We start from the raw sequence: 21,048 nt of genomic DNA on the forward strand, positions 1-21,048 counted from the left end.
TGTCTCACACACACTATGGGGGAACCTGACCTTGGACTGTGGGAGGAAACCCACACAGACACAGGGAGAACATGCAAACTCCACACAGACTGAGCCGGGGATTGAACCCATCTCTCTCGCACCACCCAGGTCTGTGAGAGAGCAGTGCTACTCGCTGTACCACCGTTGAAAACTGGAATCATGGACAGTTTAAAACAAAAAGAAGAAAAACTTTCTCTGAATGCTTCAGGATTGTTTTAAATATACACGTTCAAGATGTTACAGAATATGGTAACCAAAAACTATTATTCGAATGCTGTGAAGATGACACTATTGATGGGACGGGGGAAAACGCCACCAAGCGGTCAAACACATGAATTACACGCTCTCACACTCCTCACTCCCACCGTGTGGTGATTAACAGAACTGCAGTTTACAAGCCAACGGAAAATAAAATCCAGAGTTTTGTAACATAAAAGAGAACTGTCACCATATTTAATTTACGAAAAATATATTATAATGTCGAGACGTAGTACTCGTCACCAAACACATTAACATTTTTTTTCCTGCAACTATAGGGCTTGGCGTATTTTCAGAGTTTGGTTTTTACTTGGTCAATCCAGCCAAACGAAATGAAGAATAAATACAGCAGGTGGTTCTACAAGCTCAAAAAAATACCACACAAATAAAACTAATAAGTTTTACAACTGCGAGACAGAACGTTGTATAGAAGCGTTTAATGTAAATCATTATGAGTTCTGAACAAAGAACGCCTGTCCGAGTCGGACAGCAAAAGCCGCCGGACTTCCGCTTTAGCTCTGGGGGACTACAAACAGTGTAACACCACCTAGTGTACTGCTGGGATGTCGCTACTTTTATGCAGAAGACGCTACTTGTTCGATATTGGATTAATATTCGTGTAACCGGCAGATACATTCATTTAAAACCGAGGAGAAGAAAAGGAGTGAAATATAAACAGGTAAGTAGGGCAACGAAGCCGACGGGAAGGCCGGGTGAAGGTGACCGCAGGAAACGTGCCAGTTCAGTTGTAACTTACAGCTATGAATTCTCGTTCTTTTATAATATTTTTTGTACTGAATTCGATTTAAGCCCTTGACGTTCAACACCCTTTCATGTGTTTACTGTTTGTTATTTTTATTTGTTTACATTTCCTACGCGGTCAGTAAATCGGAATTATGATGATGATGTGCTGAGTGAGATATGCGAAGGACAGAAAACGTTGCTTTGTTTAATACTTTTTGTTTTATAGAGTCGGGAATAATGACTAACGTTTGGAAAATGGCACCTCTTGTGTCGTCGCTGCTGCAAGGTGGGTGTTTTCACACAAGAAATGTCCTAATCTGCGCATCTGCACAGTTTTAAACGTAAAATAAACTCACCTCTGAGTGGATTACATGACGCTTCAGGTGAAACTGCTTAGAATCCAGTATATTATGTATATATTGGTTTTAATGAATCCAATAGACCACCACTTGGAACCCTGAGTGGTCCGGTTGAATGAAAGGCCTGTTATGTTGCGAATTCCGCAGTTCCCCGCTTCCTCGGCCCCTGGTCCCAGGCTCTGCTGTCGAGGGCCATGGCCACACTCAACCAGATGCACAGAAAGGGCCGACCCCCACCCCCAAAGCCCAAGATCGGTGCCACGTTCGGCCGGCCCCAGCTCAAGGCCGTGGTCCTGAAGACCCTCATCCGGAAGCCCAAGAAGCCCAACTCGGCCAACCGAAAGTGTGCCCGCGTGCGCCTCTCCGACGGCCATGAGGCGGTGGTCTTCATTCCGGGCGAAGGTCACAACCTGCAGGAGCACAACGTGGTGCTGGTGGAGGGGGGCCGGACACAGGACCTGCCCGGAGTCAAGCTCAAAGTGATTCGGGGCAAATATGACTGTGCGCATGTCGTAAAGAAGAAGCAGTGAGGAACGTGGTGGAGAAACGGTTTTCATCTGAGAGACTTTTGTTGACATCCATCTTTCAGGGGTTGGTGGGCTGTGGAACGTGACTTAACTCCTGAAATACATTGACACAAGTGTATAACCGCTCCGCGAATGTCTGTTGTTTGGTTGTGGTTTGTCTTTTCCCAAATAAAATATTATTTGGTTTCTAAGTGTTCTAGGCACTCTTTGTTTGTTTTACCATTCTTTCGCTTTGTAGTGGATAATGGATGTACTCTGTGTTTAGTGAGTAATTATTAGTGTAATATTCACATGTTAGAAATCGCCTTACAACCAGGATTAATAATAAAATGATTTGACCAAAATTCCCATGAGAGGTACAGCTGCACACAATGTGTACTCTGTGTAATAACAGATATGATAACCTTTAATGCTCATTTATGGTAGACAAGGCTCTGTGTTTATTAATCATGTATGAAATTTCATTAACTTTACTGAAGTGTTATAAAGGTACTGTACAGCATATGATGAGAGCTCTACTCCTCTTGTCTGTTGTTTAAACAGACTTTGTTTTAGGAGATACATGTATAAAGTTATTTAACAAAAAAATAATTTCATAAAGGGGTGTGGTGGTGCAGCGGGTTTGGCCAGGTCCTGCTCTCTGGTGGGTCTGGGGTTTGAGTCCTGCTTGGGGTGCCTTGCAATGGACTGGCATCCCATCCTGGGTGTGTCCCCTCCCCCTCCACCCTTGTGCCCTGTGCTGCTGGGTTAGGCATTGGTTCGCTGCAACCCTGCCTTGGGACAAGCGGTTTCAGTCAGTGTGTGATTTCATAAACCACTTTTAAATGGTTTTTTTCAACATTCATTCAAATATTTGACACAAAGTAAAACTGGAATGTTCTAACTTTCCAGCTCATCTTAAAACCATTAAGGTTAAAATGCAGAGCATTAAATCAGGTTTTGGAAAAAAAACGGTCCTTTCGTTATGATCACGAATGTTATTTATCTTCTGTATAGAAAAAATTTTAGCCACAGTGAGGATTTGCTCACCCATGTTGCTCTATATTGAACCCCAGAACCATCGTCAATCGGAAAGTGTTCCTACCCGGGTCACAGACAGTGTCGGAATAATAGGCTCGAGTTGATGACGACATTTTGGTGCGACGTCACTGCAGTGTGTTCTCTGCTTGAATGTGTTGCGGGGTTTCTGTGGGAGTGTGTTTTAACTTGAATAAAGGTTATAAATAAAGGTAACAAATGGCCGAAGGAATTCAGAAGAAACTGCAGTCCGAGTTGGAAAAATATCAACAACTGCAGAAAGGTACTGAGACGGAGAATGAGCGAATTTCGCGGATAATTTACCAAATACCGTACGATACATTCTCGTACATGACAGATGTTAGTGTAGAAATATTGTGTTCAACTATTACGTCGTGTATTCACGTTGGTTTAATATATCGTGTTCTTTGTTTGATGCCAAATCCGTGATGTTTATTTTCTGTTGTTATAAAGCTGTATGTTTTATCACGTGTTAAGATAGAGGTGAAATATGAGAAAACAAACTCAAGTCAAACAAACACAGCCGTGCACTCGTGACTCGTCATGCAAATTTACTATCCTGTCGACATTCACCTTGACTAATATCTATAATGTCATTGCGGTCCTGGTTGGTTTTGAGTGTCCATTTGTGACTGGTGACATTTTTCTGAAATTTTAATTAATATTATATTCAGTTACTAAAAAAAAAAAAAAAAAAATTCACCAGCTACTCAAAACGTACCGTTTAATATTTCATACTGAATACATCATTGCGTTTGTAGATGGACAACAGCGACTGTGCCGATAGTGAATTTGATTTTCTTGTGTGCGTTTCTTGCAGATGTCAGTAAAAGCATGTCAGCCAGACAGAAACTGGAAGCTCAGCTGACCGAGAACAACATAGTGAAAGAGGTGGGTCTCGCAGGGCCGTTTTGACGTTCTCCCTTTCCGTGCCCTACGTGACGTGGCTTGCGTGTTTTGCAGGAGTTGGACCTGCTGGGAGCTGACAACACCATCTACAAGCTCGTGGGGCCCGTGCTTGTGAAGCAGGACCTGGATGAGGCCAAAAACACCGTTGCCAAGAGGCTGGAATACATCAATGGCGAGATGTGAGTCTGAAGGAATATGATGACATAGGAGAAGTAAACCGAGAAGTAAAGGAGTGAAGAGCAAACCACTAAGTTCCAAATATTTTCTTATTCCAATGCACTGTGAATGCCTGTTTCTCAAAATGACTTTCAGTATTAAGGTGCCAAAACATTGGGTAAAATTTCTATTTAGACCCCTTCTTTACGATTATGCTGCTTTAACAAGGAAATTTTAAGTGCCTTGTTTTTTTCTGTTCTGTTGCAAGATATTTTTCTTTTACACTTCAGCTAAAATGAACACCTATAGAACTTGCACTGTCCACAAATATATCTCCTTAATGTTATGCCAGCCCTGCCTTTGGTTAATGATAAACCAGGGCAGCACAATGCAGGTGGATTTGACCGCGTTGTGTGTGTGTGTTCGTGTTCCTCTTAAAGACAGCGTTACGAGAATCTGTTGAAGGAGCTGGAGCGCAAGTCAGATCAGCAGCGTGAAGTTCTAACCAGCCTGCAGCAGGAATACCAGCGTGCACAGGGCCGCTCCTTTGGGAAAGCCTAAGGACAGGAGAGGACGCAAAGCTGAGAGACACCTGATGGAGAAATGAGAGTGGAACTTATGGGTGGGGAAGCAAGGGAGCCACCTTGTGTATCATCTTGTTTTGTTCAATGACTGAGTCTCACACACTTCTTTACCCTCTGTTTCTCATAGTAAAGAAGCTTTAAGGCGTGTTTTTTTTTGTTACTGTTCTCAATAAAGTAAATTATTTCCAGTTGTTGTTTTTCACTATTATTTCTCCTCTTAATTTGATCCAGTTTGTTTACGAGAGTGTCATCCATATGGACGTTCTGTAAAACTTTTGCTCCTTCAGAAACTTAATAGAAGAACACCTCTTTTGTCATTTCCTCCGTTCTAAAGATATTCTCTTTATGGTACCTCAGTACAAGTTTTTAATTTTCTATGGAAAAATACTATACTAAATGCTGCACTTTTGCAGCATGGAAGGTACACGTGCATTGCTTTTTTGCAGCTTTTCATGCTGTCTTCAGCAACTGCATGAAATATGATTTAAGAACTGTTTGTAAAATATGTAATAAAAAAAACAGGTTTTACATATGTTAACGCAAGGAGCACAGAACACATTTAAGTGTCTTTGTTTCAAATATTAGATGTCTTGTAATACCTGTTCTTTACAGAAACATTCCAGAAGTTTCATTGTCTATTTTCTGTCAGAAACACTGTGTTCCTGCATCTCTGACTGCTTGGTGGTCCCACTTACAAGAGGTCCAAATTCAAAAGCCTGCCTGTTCTCAACATTGGGACCAATGTAGTGCAAAGGAGTCCCTCAGAGCTGCTGAATCCCTCCCACATTCAAGAAGGGTTTCAAACCATCTCTTTCAGAGCCACTTCTATCCTGATCTCCTGACAGCTCCATAAATGAGTTGCCATCTGCCATGATTATCTATTTACTACTTGAATGTCACTTCAATAGGAACTTCTGTACAGATGTGAACCACCAACATGGTGGTATCATACACAAGCTGTGTGTCCATAACCCCATGTCTGTGTCTGCTGTTGATGCACTTTTGTTGACTGATTTGAACATCACGTTGGAAAGAAGCATCTGTCAAACGCATGAAATTCAATGTACATGTAGTATTATACCGCAGTATTTCTTTAATGTCCTTCCTGTCCACCTCGCATCTAGCTAGAGGGCTCACACAAGCCGTCAGGAAGGGAGCTAAGGCCCCCTACTGGGACATCTTTGATAAAATGTATGTGGTGATTGCAGGGTGTTTTAACAGCGCATGCAGAACTCTGCAGGTTTGTCAGAAGGTATTTGTTTGTGGTGTCAAGCTGGAGCTGAGATTCGGTGTAAAGTCTCACAAACTTCTGTTTAGCACTTCAATAAACAACATATGTCATCATATACGTGTGTGTGAGCAAACTGAGCAGGAGTGTTCTGGATATATGAAATAAGTAAGGCTGTCATGCAAATTATTATCTTGGATACAATGCAAAATCAGTGAAGAACTGTAAATAACAGGTGAATCGTTTTTACACTCAGTCCTCAAGTAACCAGTTTCCATACAACAAAAAGGCGCTACAGGGCAATGACTCATGACAATATACAGCTGTCTTTTTACGATTTTATTTCCTACAACTTGTACCTGACATTGTGTGAGGGATGGCTGTGTCGTTGTTTTGTTGATGCCTTTTTTTCAATGCCACTTACATCTTTTAGTGTAAAAAGTGTATCGGGCTTCTCTCTACTGTGCTTCGGTGTTTGAGAAGCGCGAGCGCGAGACTGAACGTGCCCTCCCGTTACCGTGGGAAAAGATGCGCTTCTTCACGTTTGTGACCCGTTAAGAGCAACTTGCCCCTCCAAGTTCAAAGGAGCCGCACCCCGGCACACACTCACGTCTCACCTTTACGTTTCCACCTTACGGGTGCAGAATGTGGCGTCGGGATGTGGGGGAGTTGCTCTCCGTGAGCCCAGGGGGTCGGTTCAGTGTCACTTCACCTGCCCTCACACTCCTAGGGAAATCTATCGGGGGACACCTTTCGCGTGACTGTCCCTCTCTGATCTCTGAAGATTTTCTCCGCTGCCACCTCACACGCGTGGATTTTTCATTAATCCGCCTAAAAATGGTAAAGGCGTCAGTTCCTCTCCGGCGCCACCAAAGGGACACATGCAGAACGTTTCCCTGATTTTAACTGTCACCCGGTGCCAGGTGTGTAACTGACCCCTGTGTTCAGCTCAAGGTCACTCGACACCTTGGGGACGAGATGGACCAGTTCTAGGAGGTTCCATCATGACAGCGAAGGTACGACAGTTTCTTTTTCAGTGAATTTAGCTGCCCTGGGACTGGAACCTGCGCTTGAGGACATCAAGACAGGAAGTGCAATTTACACCGAGGAAGCTGCAGGATGAACGGTGGCCGCTGGACACCTATGAAATCCAGTGCTTTGTGAGAAATAACGACACAACTTTTATGATGCCGTGAAAAAGACCGGTGGCCCAAATGGCTGCTCTAACCCCCACCGGTTTGAAACCTTGTTAAACCAGCTCACTTTAGCTCTTCTGTCCTAGCGGAAGACTCTAAAAACTAGACCAGCGTCCTCCTTCTTCTGATGTCCTGACTCCTGACTACGTCTAAAAAAAAACCACAAAACCCCGGTCCCAAATGCACGTGAGCAGAAGCCCTGTGGCGGGGGGTGATTCATCACTGACGTAAGACAGGCGGATGGAGTCCCACCGCAGTGGCGAGACGCTGATGTCGTTACCGGGGAGACAAGTCTGCCCGAATCATTGAACTGATGCTTTCCTCCAGAGTTATTTACCCATTTACACAGCAAGGTCATTTTTACTGTATCAGTGCAGGGTAAGTAACTTGATCAAGGGTACAAGAGCAGCAGGTGGGATATGTACCCGTGTCCAAATGCAGATGCTCTAAGCACCGCGTCACCTGCTGCCCCCTCCTGGAAGGCATTTGACTTGAGGAGAAGTACAGTGGACCGCTGCTGTAGGAGAAGTGCAAGGAGCACCACGAGCACCTCGTCATGACCTCCGCTCATCTCAGAAGCCTTTGAGTCGGCGAATGGGGAGCCACCCCCTCCACAAGCCTACCTGACCACAGAAACGTACCAAAATTCCCAGATGGGCTGGCGGCTCCTGGGATCGCAGGGGGTCAGGAACTGTCACCTTTCACAGTGCGCACCGGCGCTGCTGTGGGAACCTGCACCAAATGGGACCAAATGTGAACATTCCGGAAACTGGTGTGGTCAGCGGAGCTCCACCCCCCCCCCCCCCACCCACTCCTGAAGAACATGAGAATAGCATTCTGCCTGCAGAAGAAATTATAGAGTCGTATCATGTGTGAAAATGACACATTTCTTCACTTTATTCTGAAAGCACCACAGTTAAGCGCTCTTCTGTTGTAAAAACTGAAGCTGAAACTGAACTGAAGCGCGTGCTTTGCGTCGCTGTCTGAGAAGCGCGAGCCTGAGACTGGACGTGTCCTCCCGTTACCGTGGGAAAGAGCCCTTCTCTCCTTTCTCTCCTTTTTTGTGACCTGTTAAGAGCGACTCCCCTTGAGTCGCGAGACCAGGTTCAAAGGAGCACGCGCCCTTGGTTCTCACCTTCGGGTTTCCGGTGTGTCGGTGCAGGATGTGCCACCTGGTCGTGGGAAAAGCCCTTTGCCTGACGTCGGGGGTCCCCCTGCACGCGCGCTCACACCAGCGCGCGACTTAGCGCCGCGCGAATTGCTGGTTGCGCGGTCACACTGCACGTGCGCGCGGGCGACTCGTCGTTAGCGGAAACGTGCATCTCAGCGCGTGCTCCCCGCTCGCGACTTCCCACGGTGACACTTGTGACATGTAGGTGAAATGAAAGCAGTCGCCATGGAAACAGGAGGAGGCCTTTGTCACACCTGTGCACCTGTTTACCTGCCGGCACTGGCCGTTTTTATTGGGCAGATCTAAAAATGCCTCGTCGTTGGTAAACATGATGAATACATCGTTCATTATTATTATTATTATTGTCGCTGGTGCTTATATGCTTTGATTTATAATGAATGCAACACAGCCATAACAACAAGTAGCTCAGCTGTAAGCACGTCGGTCGGTGTAATTTACCACGTTTGCGGTACCTCCTCCTCATGTAGGACAGACAGACCAGACGTTGGCCCCGCTAGACTTCCAGTCGCTCCGACTCCAGCTCGTTGTCATGGAAATAGTGCTGAACTGAAACAGGACGCGCACCTGGCTGGAGCTCAGTTTCGCTTCTCGCGGGTCTTCATGTTCATCATGTCCTCGTCACACGGGTGTCTCACGGGTCCTCATGGTGTAAAGGACCTTCTGGACCAAATCATGACATGTCGCCTTGTGTCGCACTCTTTCACTGTAGCGTCCGAACGGCTCCCGAGGAAGTGAAGATCAGAGATCGATGTGTCCCGGAGGGGAGGTGTCTCACCACAAGGGAGCTCTGGAAGAACTTCACATCAACTCTTCTTCTCATTACCCCCCCCCCCCCCCCCACACACACACACACACACTCTCACCCGAGGCTCCGGGTTCGAATGATCCTGTTGCCTGTTGCAGCACTCTTGGCCACGATATTTACCCTGAATTGACAGAGTAAATAGGGGGTGCGGTGGCGCAGTGGGTTGGACCACAGTCCTGCTCTCCGGTGGGTCTGGGGTTTGAGTCCCACCTGGGGTGCCTTGTGTCGGACTGGCGTCCCGTCCTGGGTGTGTCCCCACCCCCTCCGGCCTTACGCCCTGTGTTGCCGGGTAGGCTCCGGTTCCCTGCGACCCCGTATGGGACAAGCGGTTCTGAAAATGTGTGTGTGTGTGTGTGACAGAGTAAATATGACCAAGCAGTGTAAATTGGCAAATAATCGAAACACGGTAAGTCGCTGTGGACCAGTAATGGTTGATGAGAATGTGGTTGGTCACTGCGGAATCAGACCATAAATACAGTGGTTTATTTTAGCAACATACGTGTTGCGAAATCAACCACAGGAACAGTAACTTGGGCTTTTGTAGGTTACTGTACATGGGGGGGGGGGGTGTGTGGCCGTTGTTGTAACACTTTCTAGATCATTCTTCCATCACTTTCCCAGGGTCTCACGTCTCTTTGATCCGCTCAGGTGCGAGATCAAAAGCGCGAGGACGGGGCGGCTGTGGGCGCGTGCCATTCACGTGTCTCCTCCCACTTTGAGGACACAACGTGAGCGTTTATAGCTCAGGAACCCGGGTCCATTGGAGGTGTGATAGACAAAGCGTGACGATTTTCTACAAGTGCGATTTAATAGTTCCGAAACAGTTTAAACATCAATAATATAGGTTGTATCGACAGCATAGAGATCTGTCGTTAAAATCCACTGTGAAGAATTTATTTTTCAAAACCACTTACATCAACATGTGTTACTTGTTGTTAGTAAGTGGGAAAAGATGCGTGGAGGACAATGCAGTAAACAGACAAGACTATTTGATTTTAATGTTTATTGAAACCTTTGCACAACGAGATATATACAAATGAATGATTGAAAAAAAAATGATAAAATAAATAGTCGTGCAAAAATACTTTGCTTAACTAAATATGACATGCTTAGTCAAAAAAGACTCAAATGTACATTATTTACAAATATTAAATATCTGGCAAATATACAGCGAAAGCGACGCATATCTAGCAACACAAAGCATCTGAATAAGAGACTCAAAAAAATCATAGAGTTGTGATGAAGGTCAAATTGGGGTTTAACTTTGACTCCTTAGACTCAAACAGTTTGCCTTCTACAGTTATATATGTACAAATTCGTAATATTCCAGCGTAAATCTAATATATGCTTCCTATAGAAATGTGTCATTAGTCTGAAACAGTCTCGTTATATAACATTAAGGTGAACCATACTTTTAATAGCCAGAGGGAAAAGCTCTACACAATAAATTATCCAGTATCCGGGTTTGAGCCCTTTTCATGGCCAGGGTCTCCACACATCCTGACTGGTCCTGTCAGTGGGGTAGCAGGAGGATGCGGACACCTTTCTCTCAAGATGCTGAGGAATGCTGGGATCTCCGCGTGCCGGAGGACTTCTGTGGTGGAAGAACCGATGATTCGTACCGACCGGCTTCCGACAGCGGAACTGGACAGATGGCGCCACGACCCGGTTGTGAAGCGAGCGAGCCGGGACCGCAGGATTTGCTCGTCTTTCAGGGCCCGTGGGCCAACGGGAGGCCTTGGTGTCCTGATCAATCTGTGCCTGCTTGAGCTCCCCCCTACTGTGCAGGAATCTAGCAGCTCGTTGCAGACAAGCTGAAAACCCTTCCTGGATGTGCTGTCGTGATCTGTGTTCACCTGCTCTTGCTTGGTCACGGTTCTTCAGGAAAACGACAGTGTGCTCCAGGATCTCGGCTTTCTCTATCCTACGGCTTGCGTGACCCTGCAAGAGGCATGGCTGAAGACATTAATTCAGACGTACTCGTGCTGCCAGCCAGGAGGTTTGCGTCATGATCTGTTATTTCAGGTTTAGAGAGGCGGTGATGGGAAGGTGCAGCTCACCTGGAACCGTGGCCCCTGGAACAACAGCATCCTCAGCGTCTCCAAACTGCGGTTCATTCTCTCCCTCCTGCGTCTCTCCACCTGAGGTTTGAGGAGCTGAGAAAAGGTTTTCTTTTTTGTTTTTTCTTTTCCTTTTTTATTTTGTTTTTTGTGTTTAAAGGAAGCAGAATCAAAATCACTTTGAAAATACTTTCACTTAAAGTATCAGCACTAAGGAGTCACATAAACACAAATATGCAGTATGTATAAATACCCAAGCAAACATAAAGTGACATAGATATGGAATTCTCAAAATTCTTGTGAAGTTTATGTATTTTATACCTTTCTGGCTGCCTTTAAGTCTTCAGGTAGACTTGTTCCCAGTGGCTTCATTCTGTGATCTGGATGTTTTCGTTGAAAGTTTGCTCTCAGTTTGATTTCAGTTCCACACCAGTGTGGCCAGCTCTTTAACCAGCTCTAAGAGCCCCTTAACCAGTTCTGGGCAGCTTTATGACCAGTTGTGGGCAGCAGCTCTTTTTGAGGTGCTTTTAAACACTGTGGGTTGGAGGGGTCTAGTGACTCCGCCCGTAAAAACAGTAAAACATTGACGTCAGTCAGTCAGCTCTCACGTACGTACACACACAGCTACCTTTACCGTGAAAATGTACTATAAGGTTTATTATTATTATTATTATTATTATTATTATTATTATTATTATATGTCTAAATTAGGCTTGTAAGAATTAATTTACACTGTACATATTTCACTATATGCTGTATGTTTTTTTTTTCATATTTTATCCGATACATATTGTACACGAGCCAATAGGCAAACATCACTCTCGAAAAACGTTATCATGCTCGAATAATTTAAAGCAAGTCCTGGCTTGTGGAGTAAGTTCTTTTAAAATCAGAAATGTAAAGTGAAGAAAGTGGGTTTTAAACTGAAAATATAGTGCTTTGGTTTCGTCTCTGACTTTTTCTTCGAGAAGCGAAGTTCATTTGGACCTTATTATTAAATCTGACCCTGTCTCTGCTGTTACTAATCATCATGATCATTGACTGACAAAACGTTTATGATAACAGTATAAAACAGGCCTGGTTAAATCATATGTTGGGGAAGAAGCCATAATATAAAGGTCAACATCTGAACTGTATGAAGAATGTTTCTCATTGACTCGTGCATTTTTATAATATAGTAGTATAAATAATCCCAGGTTCCTCATACACCCGGCATACATACATGCAGTCAAGCATATCTGAAAATACATTTAACGCTCAGGAGGCTGGATGAGAGAAGCTCACGAAAACAGTAATAAAGAAGGGTGGCGCGCCAAATTAGTCGGAAAGCGAGGTCCCCCACGCGCTCGCGCCGTGGGGAATCTCGCGCGGAGTGTGGGACACGCGCCGCGCACGGCGCGAGCCGGGCAGGTGTGAAGAACACCGCAGCGCGCGCTTCCGCCGGCACGTGGAGGCTCCAGGTAGGGAGGCCACGCTTAACACCTCGGCGGCCGCAGGTTCTGCGGGGATCGTCGCTCCCTCGGGTCGCTATTGTTTATCCCCGCGTGACACTCATAAATAAAACGGCTGGATATAAATTAAATGGACCTGTTTATTTGTTTTAGCGGCGCTACTCTGCAGTCTGAAATGTTTGCCCTTCTTCTGTTAATCGCGCTACAGTACTGCTGCAACCCGTGCCATGGCATGTCATTCTGGGAGTGTGATTGTGAGCAGTGTGTCCATGTCCTTCAGGCCAGGGAACTGTACACACACACGTGCCATTAACCACCGACCGCCAGGCTTTGTCGCTGTCTTTCTCCATTAGACAACATAACTTAGAGAACATTCCAGAAGGGCCTCGAAACACATCTGTTTCGGACCCACTTCATTCTCAACCTCCTTTCTGCTCTGTTAACTTGCACTGCGTTGTTTGTCCACCGCTATGTATGACTATTCGAGTCGAATGAGCGGGTTAGGCGGTGTAGTGAATGAGCTGTAATCGCATGTCTACGTCCGTCTGTCCGTCGCCTCTGCTGGTGAAACGCGCTTTTGTTTTGTTTTCTCTGCGCTCCACGTCGGTTTGGAGAAAAACTTAGCATTTACTACATGAATAAGCATAAATGCAAACGGACTGCAGCGCCTGGGCGGTGCGAGAAGCCGTGCTTGCTCAGTCTGTTCTTCCCGTGTTCACGTGGCTTTCCTCAAGGTGCTCCGGTTTCCTGCCACAAAGACTTGTGTTTCAAATGAATTCGTGACTCTGAATTGCGCAGAGCGTGTGTGTGTGTTGCCCTGTAAAGTGACTGCGTACCTAGCATTGTAAGTCATCTTGAGTGGAAACAGTGTCAAAGAATAGAATAGAAATAGAATAGAAATGCATATAATGCATCATTGTAAATCACTTGAGAGCTCAGTGAATAAATGTAAATGTAACTTGGCGAAGGGGTCCCTTTGCGTATAAATGCTCCGCTCAGAGGGGTGTTGCTGGGAATATTTCCCCCCTGTTCAGTTGTCCGGTTTAGTTCTGTTCCCACGGTGGGACCCTCTTTGATCCCGACTGATAAACATCAAAGGGCCGAGAGCAGCGCGTGGCGCGTGCCTTCCATTCACCCGCTGCTTTCAGGAACAGCACGTGGGGGACCAGCAGCCTCCCCAGATCCGCTTGAAAGAGCACTTGAGAGGGAACCTTGGCACACTTATTCTGACTCAGTAATAGCCTTTTGCAACATGAGTCATTAGTCTTGGCTATTTTTTAAAGCAATTTAATGTTGCCTTGATAAAAAGTATCAATTCTTTCAAAAACATGAACATGCCTGGGTGATTCCAAACTTTTGAACGCTAGTATGTATGTAAAATAATTTTAAAGTCTAGGATCATCAGACAAAACACCCAAGATTAACAATCCATCTCGACCAGGGGTTCTTAGGAATTTAAGGGGTTCATGTAGCACAGGCTTGTCTTGAAAATTGCACTAAATATGTTGAAAAGAATCTATTACCATTATATTTCTCTCTGTAAAATTATATGTGAAAGTAATTACATTTTAAAGAAATAGTTGAGGGCAATGCTGGCTGCCCAGAGAGCAAACTCACAATCCATAGTTTTTTTTTTAAAGTCACTGCCCTACAAGTGCTTTCTGTGCGGGAAAACGGTTGGTTTTACTCCTTCTTGTCATTTGGAACTGCCACTTTGATCTGAAAATGACACCTTTCTGTTCCTGCTGCAGAGAACCTCAGTGACCAAATGGGCAGCATTTAATGATGTTTCACATGCTTTATTTCACCTAGAAAAAACTTCTATTTTTCCCTTCACACACAGTTTATTTCAACTATAAAATGACATATTTAGTAACCAGAGCCTGGTTATTTCAACTAAATGATGAAAAGCACATCTAAAGCTTCTTACAAGGCACAAGAAATCTTGGTGATTAATTCAGGGTAAGGACACGGTAAATATCCTCATCTAGCAACCAAAAGGCCGAGGTCGGGAAAGGTAAATGAGGAGTCACAAGCCCTACGACCTGGGAAATGCCTCTGCTGAGGGGCACTCGGTCTTTGTGTTTAAATGAAGTAGAAATTCTGACAGGTTATAAAAGAGATGAGGTGTGTGTTCTTCGTGATCCTGAGACTCAGTTTCTGAGCTGTTCCCACATTCACACATCACACCAACTCAGCCAGTCAGCAACAAAATATGTGTCTGTACCACACCTGTTTTCAGTGTCCGCAATTTGTTTTGAACAAAAATATAGTTAACGCATTTACATACTTAGTTATACTGTATCTTCACATTTTGCCCAATATTTTAAATTGATATTCATTGAATATTTCTTGGTATTATTTTTTTATTTCCTGCAGGATAAATATATTTCAGACTTTGGAAAAGATATATATTTTAAAATGTATATAGCATACAATTACAATATTCATATATTGCTACTGTGGATTGGACTCTCCTTGTGATAGCCATAAAAAAACTTTACTCCACTGCTTCCCAGTGTTTAAAGAAGCCTAAAGTGATATCCTGTTGCCAGCCTTAACTTCCAGTTTATTTCTTTATTTTCAATGGAGTTTGTCTTCTTTTTTTCATAAAATTTCTCTCAGAGCACATTTTTTTTGCAGCCAGCCTACCGGTGACAGAGAAACACACTCCAGCAGAACAGAGCTTTGAGACCACTTTGACTGAATTCACTTCCATAATGTTTACTGCTCATGACTGGTGTTTTTCAGTGTTGCTGATACATATGAAGATGACAGTCATTGCACATTTATGGAATAAATTGCTTAAAAATTGCCAGTGAGCAGTAGTTGTGTTTTAGTTTTTTTGTTACTTTGATTTTGTTTCATTTAAATTTCACTAAAGTTAAATAGTGTTAATATCTGTACTCTTTAGATGACTTCTTAATGCAAAGGAACTTTGTATACTAAGCTACTTTTACTACAATTACATTTATTCAGCAGGTCACAACTATTAGTATAAGGACAGCATGTTGCTGAAGGGTTTTGCAGCACACACACACACACACAAGTAACACAGAGGTAATGGTAGTCGAACAGGTATCATTAAGTTCCTAAAGGATGTCCAAGAACAAGTCGTTTTCACAGTGCACAAATCCCAGTGGCCAAGTGTACAGTACCATACAAAGTGTTTTCATCAGGAGAATTACAACTCGGGTCACGGGGTTGCAAGGTCATGCTTGTTGTAATCACCATGTAATTTCCTACCATATGCACTAATATAAGCTTGATTTTACACTAATATGTAGTTTATGAACTACTCAAAAGAAAAAAAGGGCCGTTTAAAGCAGTACGCACAATACAGTTCAGTACCACGGACAAACATGGTAATTTTTCAATGAGAACCTAATCATGGACGAGGGAAGTTGGCTGAAGTGCCGGAATGATACAGGGAGGTATCCGGGGGACATGGGGGTTGGTGGAGATCGCGGGTTCAGGCGGCGCGCGGGGAGCCTTATTCATGTGCGCAAATGCGCGCGGAGCCGGATGCGTCTTCACTGTAAATGTAACGGGCTCATGCATATTAGTGCATATTGCTTATATAATAGTGCCTAGGGACATGTTCCGCTTTGGATTGTTCCATCTCGTAAGGTCACCATTTGTCGGGCCAGTGCGAGGCGTCCGAGGCGCGAAGTGTGTCACGTGTGTGAATTCTGGCGCCGCTCGTCGAGTGTGGAGCGTGTCGGAGTCGCACCTCGGAGCGCTTACACGTGTTCGTCTCCACCAGGACATCTGGCACTGCGAAGAGCTTCCCTAAACAAGCCGAAAAACCCCCAGATGCTTTCAAAAGGGAGGAAGAGACTCATATTCGTCATTAATCAAAATGCAAACACATCGCACGTTACTGTACTTTTTGGGTGACGTTATTCACAGCCGTAAGCGCGCCAACAGGAGCGCAGTAAAAAAAAAACTAAACTTTATGGTTCATATTATGTAGCAATGAACACTGACTGTAGCGGTATTCTTATGGGCATACGCGGGGTAACTGATCACATTTCAGAACGTAGAGAAAAAAGTATTAATAAATTATTGGGTATGCGATTAGACTGCTGCACATAACGGATGGTAAAGTACCCAGTAAACTAAAAAAACAACCCACGAAACAACGGCAGAGCAGTAAAGACAGTTGCATTACTCCTTCAGGCCCCGTGGAAGGACCCAGGTGTGAATGCCACTTCCTTCAAGTAATGTATTTCCCAAAACTTGTACCCTTCAACAAGTCTAGGCATAACTCATTTAAGATTAATCTTAATAAAGCTAACATGTAAGTAGCCTTGGAAAAAGTGTAAAATAAGACCGTGTCCTTCTCAGGTTGTGGTATTTTTGGTGTTACTAGGGAACAGTAAATGCAAATTAGCAATCTAATATTAATATTGAAGTGTCCACAGATGTAGGGTAGAAACAGGAAGAGAATACTATAAACCTCAGGAAATTTGTATTTTGTTATTTATGCCATAAAGAAATGCATAAATTTTTCCTTGTCACCACAAAAAGGACAAAAACCCAAGCACACTGATTCTTTGGAAATATTTAATATCAACATCTTCAATAAAATAAATTGCAATGACAATGCTTCCAGTATTAAAATAAAGCATAAGATAAAATGTTATACAAATAAAGGCTTGTCTAGTTTGTGTATTCAGATGCTCAATGTGGCAAATGAACAGGTACAAGTAATACCAGCAAAAAGTGTATTTGCGTGGGGAAACGGGTGTAACACTTGCATGGGATGCACTGAAGTCAAAGCAAAAGGAAAAAAAAAAAAAAAAATCCACCACTGGCCTACAGCTCTGGGAAATGCTGAAGAACCAGGAAAACATTGGCTGATTTTCAGCTCAACCGAATACTGCGTGGGGGAGGGGAGGAAAAAAAAAAAAAAAATCACTTGCAAGTGTACTCAGACTTTACACTGGCACTATATGCATGTATTGAATACAACATGCATGTGGGAACATGAGTGAATGGTTGTTCAGTGCCCAAAACCCAAAATAGTGCAAATTTACACTACACATAGACACATATTGCACACTCCCGGAAAACAAAAAGGAGAATTTAGATCATAGCTCACAACTTCAATAATCATCTGCGGTGCCAGTGGAAGCACAGCGACCAAGACCCAGAGTCCCAGTGAGTCACCCTTCTCTACTGGGACCACGGCCTCCATACTATGGTGTTAGATGTGGCCTCAGGGCGTGGGGGAATGAGCAAAGGGCCCTCACTCTTTGGAGGACCCAGAGCCAGGATATGGTTGGTGAGTGGCCTGAATCTGCAGTCCTGCTTAGGACAAGTAGCTGGCTGCCTCCTGCACTTGGACAGCTGCCAGTGTTTCGGAGGGCTGCACATTTCTCCCAAGATTATGGAGGATGAGGGGGGCAGGGGCCTGGACAGCTTCTGGAGACTTAGGCCTTTCTCCACAGCCAGTCTTCCATGTTCTCGATTCTTCAATGCAATGAAGTTCCCCACATGCCACAGACACTGGCATATGCCCACTCTGTATTCGGGGGTTTCTGTTATCTCTTTTTCCTGAGCTGAACGATCACTTGCCCTTCTGGGTGTTTTTGGCTGACAGGCACATTGCTCTGCTCCTTCCTGCTCAGCCTTCAGGAACTCCACCACGCTCTCTAGGATTTCTGCCTTCTCCACTTTGGGATTCCGCAGTTTCTTCAGAAAGACAAATGAAACAAAACATCAAGTGACATTACTTGGTATTCTGCTGTGCAACTTAAGGGAGCTAAGTCGCAAGGTAGAAGAAAACCAACAGGAAAATGTAACTTTGCATGAAAAAATAAGGTTCCGAGCCAAAGTTCACTTAACGATAGTGGAGATGAATGTTGGACACACCTCATCATTGGTGTTTTCCAGCAGCAACAGTCTCAGGGTCTCCAGGCTGTGGTTGATTCGGTCTCTTCTTCGTTTCTCCATCTCTGGTTTCGGGATCTTGGCGCAGAAAAGAGGAGGGAAAAATCGGCAAATAACCCAGACCAAGCAGTAGTGAGTCATCAAAGTGATTGTGAGCTACAGTGGCTTATTCATTTAATCCTTTTCTCCAAAATGAGCTACAGTTTTAAATACTGCTTACCTTTTTTCCCCCAAGTTGACAGAGTGGTAGATACACTGCAGTGAACGCCCTACAATCACACACCCATTTTATACAGCAGAGCAATGTTAACACACACACACTCACACACTACAGGTAACTTTGAGCATATATCCACCTGAAATATATTTGTGGGTTGAAGAACGGCCACACGAACACATGGGAAACATGTTAACGCCGCACAAAGAAAGATTCAAACCCGCAGCCCATGCGCTGTGAGGCACCAGTGCTACCTGCTGTTCCGCCCTGAAACAAAGGTAGCTTTGGAGTCTTTTGAAATGTCTAAAAAACTTGAGGTACCAAACACTGTCCATTCATCTTACAAACACAACCGACACTGGAAGTGTGTTACTAACGCAATTCTATCGGGGTAAGTCGCCATAAATAAAAGCTTACACACTTTCCTCCACCCGTTCACGAACTACAAGGTTCCCAAGTCTCGCATACCTCTAATACACATTAGATTGCAACTACTCATTTAGCAGAAGGAATAAAGACTAACTTCGAGCCGCAAGAAAATTAGAATCAACTTTAAATGAGTAAAAAAAAAAAAAATTCATCCTACGTCTTCAGTGCGAACTGCTGACCGATTATTCATACAAAACACGCGGTAACGCAGATCACACTGAAATTTTAGGCACCGAGTTGGGGGGGAATCCAAAAACAACTGAACCGGGAAATGTTTATACCTCAGAAATTAATTAAAAGACGTAATTCGTACATCTGTAACCAAGATTAGAGCCAGCCATGACTGTACTGTGGTGAAATTAAAAGATCCTACCGCGTTTAGTCTTAGAGTTACTGGGGGGAAAAAAAAAAAAAAAAAAATTAACAATGCAGGGGGGGAAAAAAATTACCATCCATCCTTTACTCGTTGTATTGTCCTGGTTTGCTGTATATGTGCGCTCCGATCGGATAGGTCGATCTCTGTCTGTCCCTCCGTCTGCGGTCTACGATTCACTTTTTTTTATTCTCCATTACTGTACGCGTAACCCCTAAATCGCTTCACCGAAAAGCCTCTAGTCTACGCATTCATAACTGTACTGTAAGTAAAGTGTAAGACAGAGTAGCCAACCGCGCGGACGTGTGTATTGTAATTGTGTGTGCATTTCAAATTCCATGTGCAGTACAGTGAACACCGTTAAAACGGTTCTTACTCTTCTTGGCTCTGCTCGCGACATCCTTTCCATAGCGAAGGGAATGTGCGGCCGACGGCAGAGATCCAGCGCTGAGTCCTCCGTACACCTGAGCGCGCCTCACCTGTGACCCTTTTACAAACTCGGAAGCCACGCCCCCTTTGCCGCTCCGTATTAACTTCTGTAGCGGTGCTGAAACGTGGACTCTGATTGGTCGATGCGTTCAGTCTAAGACCGCTGCTGGTTTATCCCTAACGTGACACAAATAAATATTGGAAAAGCTACGTTAATCTGCGCGTTTTTTAAATTGGGATATAGTTCAAATCTTGTAATTAAATATCTTTTTTGGAAGAAAAAAACAATTAATGATAATTAAATAATATCTGGCTGGGGGGCGCGCTGGCGCAGTAGTGGATTGGACCGGCCGGGTCCTGCTCTTCGGTGGGTATAGGGTTCGAGTCCTGCTTGGGGTGCTTTGCGACAGACTGGCCTCCTGTCCTGGGTGTGTCCCCTCCCCCTCCAGCCTTAAGCCCTGGCCTGTGCTGCTGGGTTAGGCTCTGGCTCCCCGTGGGACAAGCGGTTCAGATAGTATTATCTGACTAAAGACTTGACGACCTCAGTCTTATTTGCTCTGGTTAACACGATTTCCAAGTCTGTCATGACATCTAGAAGATAAAAAAAAGCTAAAAATCAAGATTTGACATAAAAGACTTATCGGCGATTATCTAGTATAATAACCGCCTTCTAGTGGGAAGTTTTTTTTTGCCGATATAAACTTCCCAGTGAAGAGGGCTGGTGGACTTGATAACGGGTAGAAACTAACAATTTGAATGGGGTCTTGTCCCAATAAAGTACCACAAAATTTCAGATATTAGTGGAAGTTCAGGGACAAAAAGTGAAGAAAAATTCTACACATTTGCTTGGCTTCCACCTAAATGTGTTTTATTACAGTGTCTGATGTGTCTCTCCTTGGAAGTCAAAGTCAGAAAAGATAATTTATTAAATTAAAATTCAGTTTTTTTGGGGTCCAAATGAAAGATTTTTCGTTTACAGAAGAAGTATGTTTCTGGGTTATTTATGCCCTTAATAGAAGAATGTTCTTCAATCTCTGTTTAAAACGAGAGTAACTGTTTTATTGTTTTATGATGATGAGAAGAACTAACAACCAAACCCTGAAGACAGCCCCCTCGTCCACATTTTCGTTTAGATATAAATTGTAATTGGAGATCTACACTCTCACCTCACTGG

General features: G+C 44.1%; 4 protein-coding genes across 4 annotated transcripts; 2 read left to right on the forward strand and 2 right to left on the reverse strand.

Annotated features, from left to right (window-relative positions):
* Nucleotides 1–786: 786 nt before the first annotated feature.
* On the forward strand, nucleotides 787–2,097 carry mrps12 (mitochondrial ribosomal protein S12). Its single transcript, XM_018728921.2, has 3 exons — nucleotides 787–958; nucleotides 1,250–1,309; nucleotides 1,530–2,097. Exons 2-3 carry the CDS (start codon nucleotides 1,261–1,263, stop codon nucleotides 1,910–1,912), a joined length of 432 nt encoding a protein of 143 aa, XP_018584437.1. The 5' UTR covers nucleotides 787–958; nucleotides 1,250–1,260; the 3' UTR covers nucleotides 1,913–2,097.
* A 945-nt stretch (nucleotides 2,098–3,042) lies between these two features.
* pfdn6 (prefoldin subunit 6) lies at nucleotides 3,043–4,763 on the forward strand. Its single transcript, XM_018728919.2, has 4 exons — nucleotides 3,043–3,209; nucleotides 3,768–3,838; nucleotides 3,911–4,035; nucleotides 4,453–4,763. Exons 1-4 carry the CDS (start codon nucleotides 3,146–3,148, stop codon nucleotides 4,571–4,573), a joined length of 381 nt encoding a protein of 126 aa, XP_018584435.1. The 5' UTR covers nucleotides 3,043–3,145; the 3' UTR covers nucleotides 4,574–4,763.
* Nucleotides 4,764–10,493: 5,730 nt separating this feature from the next.
* her7 (hairy and enhancer of split related-7) lies at nucleotides 10,494–11,449 on the reverse strand. Its single transcript, XM_018728856.1, has 3 exons — nucleotides 11,399–11,449; nucleotides 11,078–11,173; nucleotides 10,494–10,958 (listed from the first exon to the last, which is right to left on the reverse strand). The coding sequence occupies exons 1-3, from the start codon at nucleotides 11,447–11,449 to the stop codon at nucleotides 10,494–10,496; spliced, it is 612 nt and encodes a 203-aa protein (XP_018584372.1).
* Nucleotides 11,450–17,385: 5,936 nt separating this feature from the next.
* Nucleotides 17,386–19,889, reverse strand: her5 (hairy-related 5). The gene is made up of 3 exons (XM_018728927.2): nucleotides 19,822–19,889; nucleotides 18,409–18,504; nucleotides 17,386–18,228 (listed from the first exon to the last, which is right to left on the reverse strand). The coding sequence occupies exons 1-3, from the start codon at nucleotides 19,852–19,854 to the stop codon at nucleotides 17,710–17,712; spliced, it is 648 nt and encodes a 215-aa protein (XP_018584443.2). The 5' UTR covers nucleotides 19,855–19,889; the 3' UTR covers nucleotides 17,386–17,709.
* Nucleotides 19,890–21,048: the final 1,159 nt, after the last annotated feature.

This window comes from Scleropages formosus, chromosome 21, assembly GCF_900964775.1.
Source record: "Scleropages formosus chromosome 21, fSclFor1.1, whole genome shotgun sequence".
NCBI lineage: Eukaryota > Metazoa > Chordata > Actinopteri > Osteoglossiformes > Osteoglossidae > Scleropages > Scleropages formosus.

What these genes read in the sequence shown, in the direction of transcription:
- mrps12 (XM_018728921.2), top strand. Translation starts at nt 1,261, where the DNA reads ATGACTAACGTTTGGAAAATGGCACCTCTTGTGTCGTCGCTGCTGCAA. An exon ending in TGTGTCGTCGCTGCTGCAAG is followed by an intron (nt 1,310 to 1,529) that starts GTGGGTGTTTTC and finishes CGAATTCCGCAG; the next exon opens with TTCCCCGCTTCCTCGGCCCC.
- pfdn6 (XM_018728919.2), top strand. Translation starts at nt 3,146, where the DNA reads ATGGCCGAAGGAATTCAGAAGAAACTGCAGTCCGAGTTGGAAAAATAT. An exon ending in ATATCAACAACTGCAGAAAG is followed by an intron (nt 3,210 to 3,767) that starts GTACTGAGACGG and finishes CGTTTCTTGCAG; the next exon opens with ATGTCAGTAAAAGCATGTCA. An exon ending in GAATACATCAATGGCGAGAT is followed by an intron (nt 4,036 to 4,452) that starts GTGAGTCTGAAG and finishes TTCCTCTTAAAG; the next exon opens with ACAGCGTTACGAGAATCTGT.
- her7 (XM_018728856.1), bottom strand. Translation starts at nt 11,449, where the DNA reads ATGAAGCCACTGGGAACAAGTCTACCTGAAGACTTAAAGGCAGCCAGA. An exon ending in ACTTAAAGGCAGCCAGAAAG is followed by an intron (nt 11,174 to 11,398) that starts GTATAAAATACA and finishes ACCTTTTCTCAG; the next exon opens with CTCCTCAAACCTCAGGTGGA. An exon ending in TCCAGGGGCCACGGTTCCAG is followed by an intron (nt 10,959 to 11,077) that starts GTGAGCTGCACC and finishes TGCCTCTTGCAG; the next exon opens with GGTCACGCAAGCCGTAGGAT.
- her5 (XM_018728927.2), bottom strand. Translation starts at nt 19,854, where the DNA reads ATGGAAAGGATGTCGCGAGCAGAGCCAAGAAGA. An exon ending in CGCGAGCAGAGCCAAGAAGA is followed by an intron (nt 18,505 to 19,821) that starts GTAAGAACCGTT and finishes TTCTGCGCCAAG; the next exon opens with ATCCCGAAACCAGAGATGGA. An exon ending in TGGAAAACACCAATGATGAG is followed by an intron (nt 18,229 to 18,408) that starts GTGTGTCCAACA and finishes GTCTTTCTGAAG; the next exon opens with AAACTGCGGAATCCCAAAGT.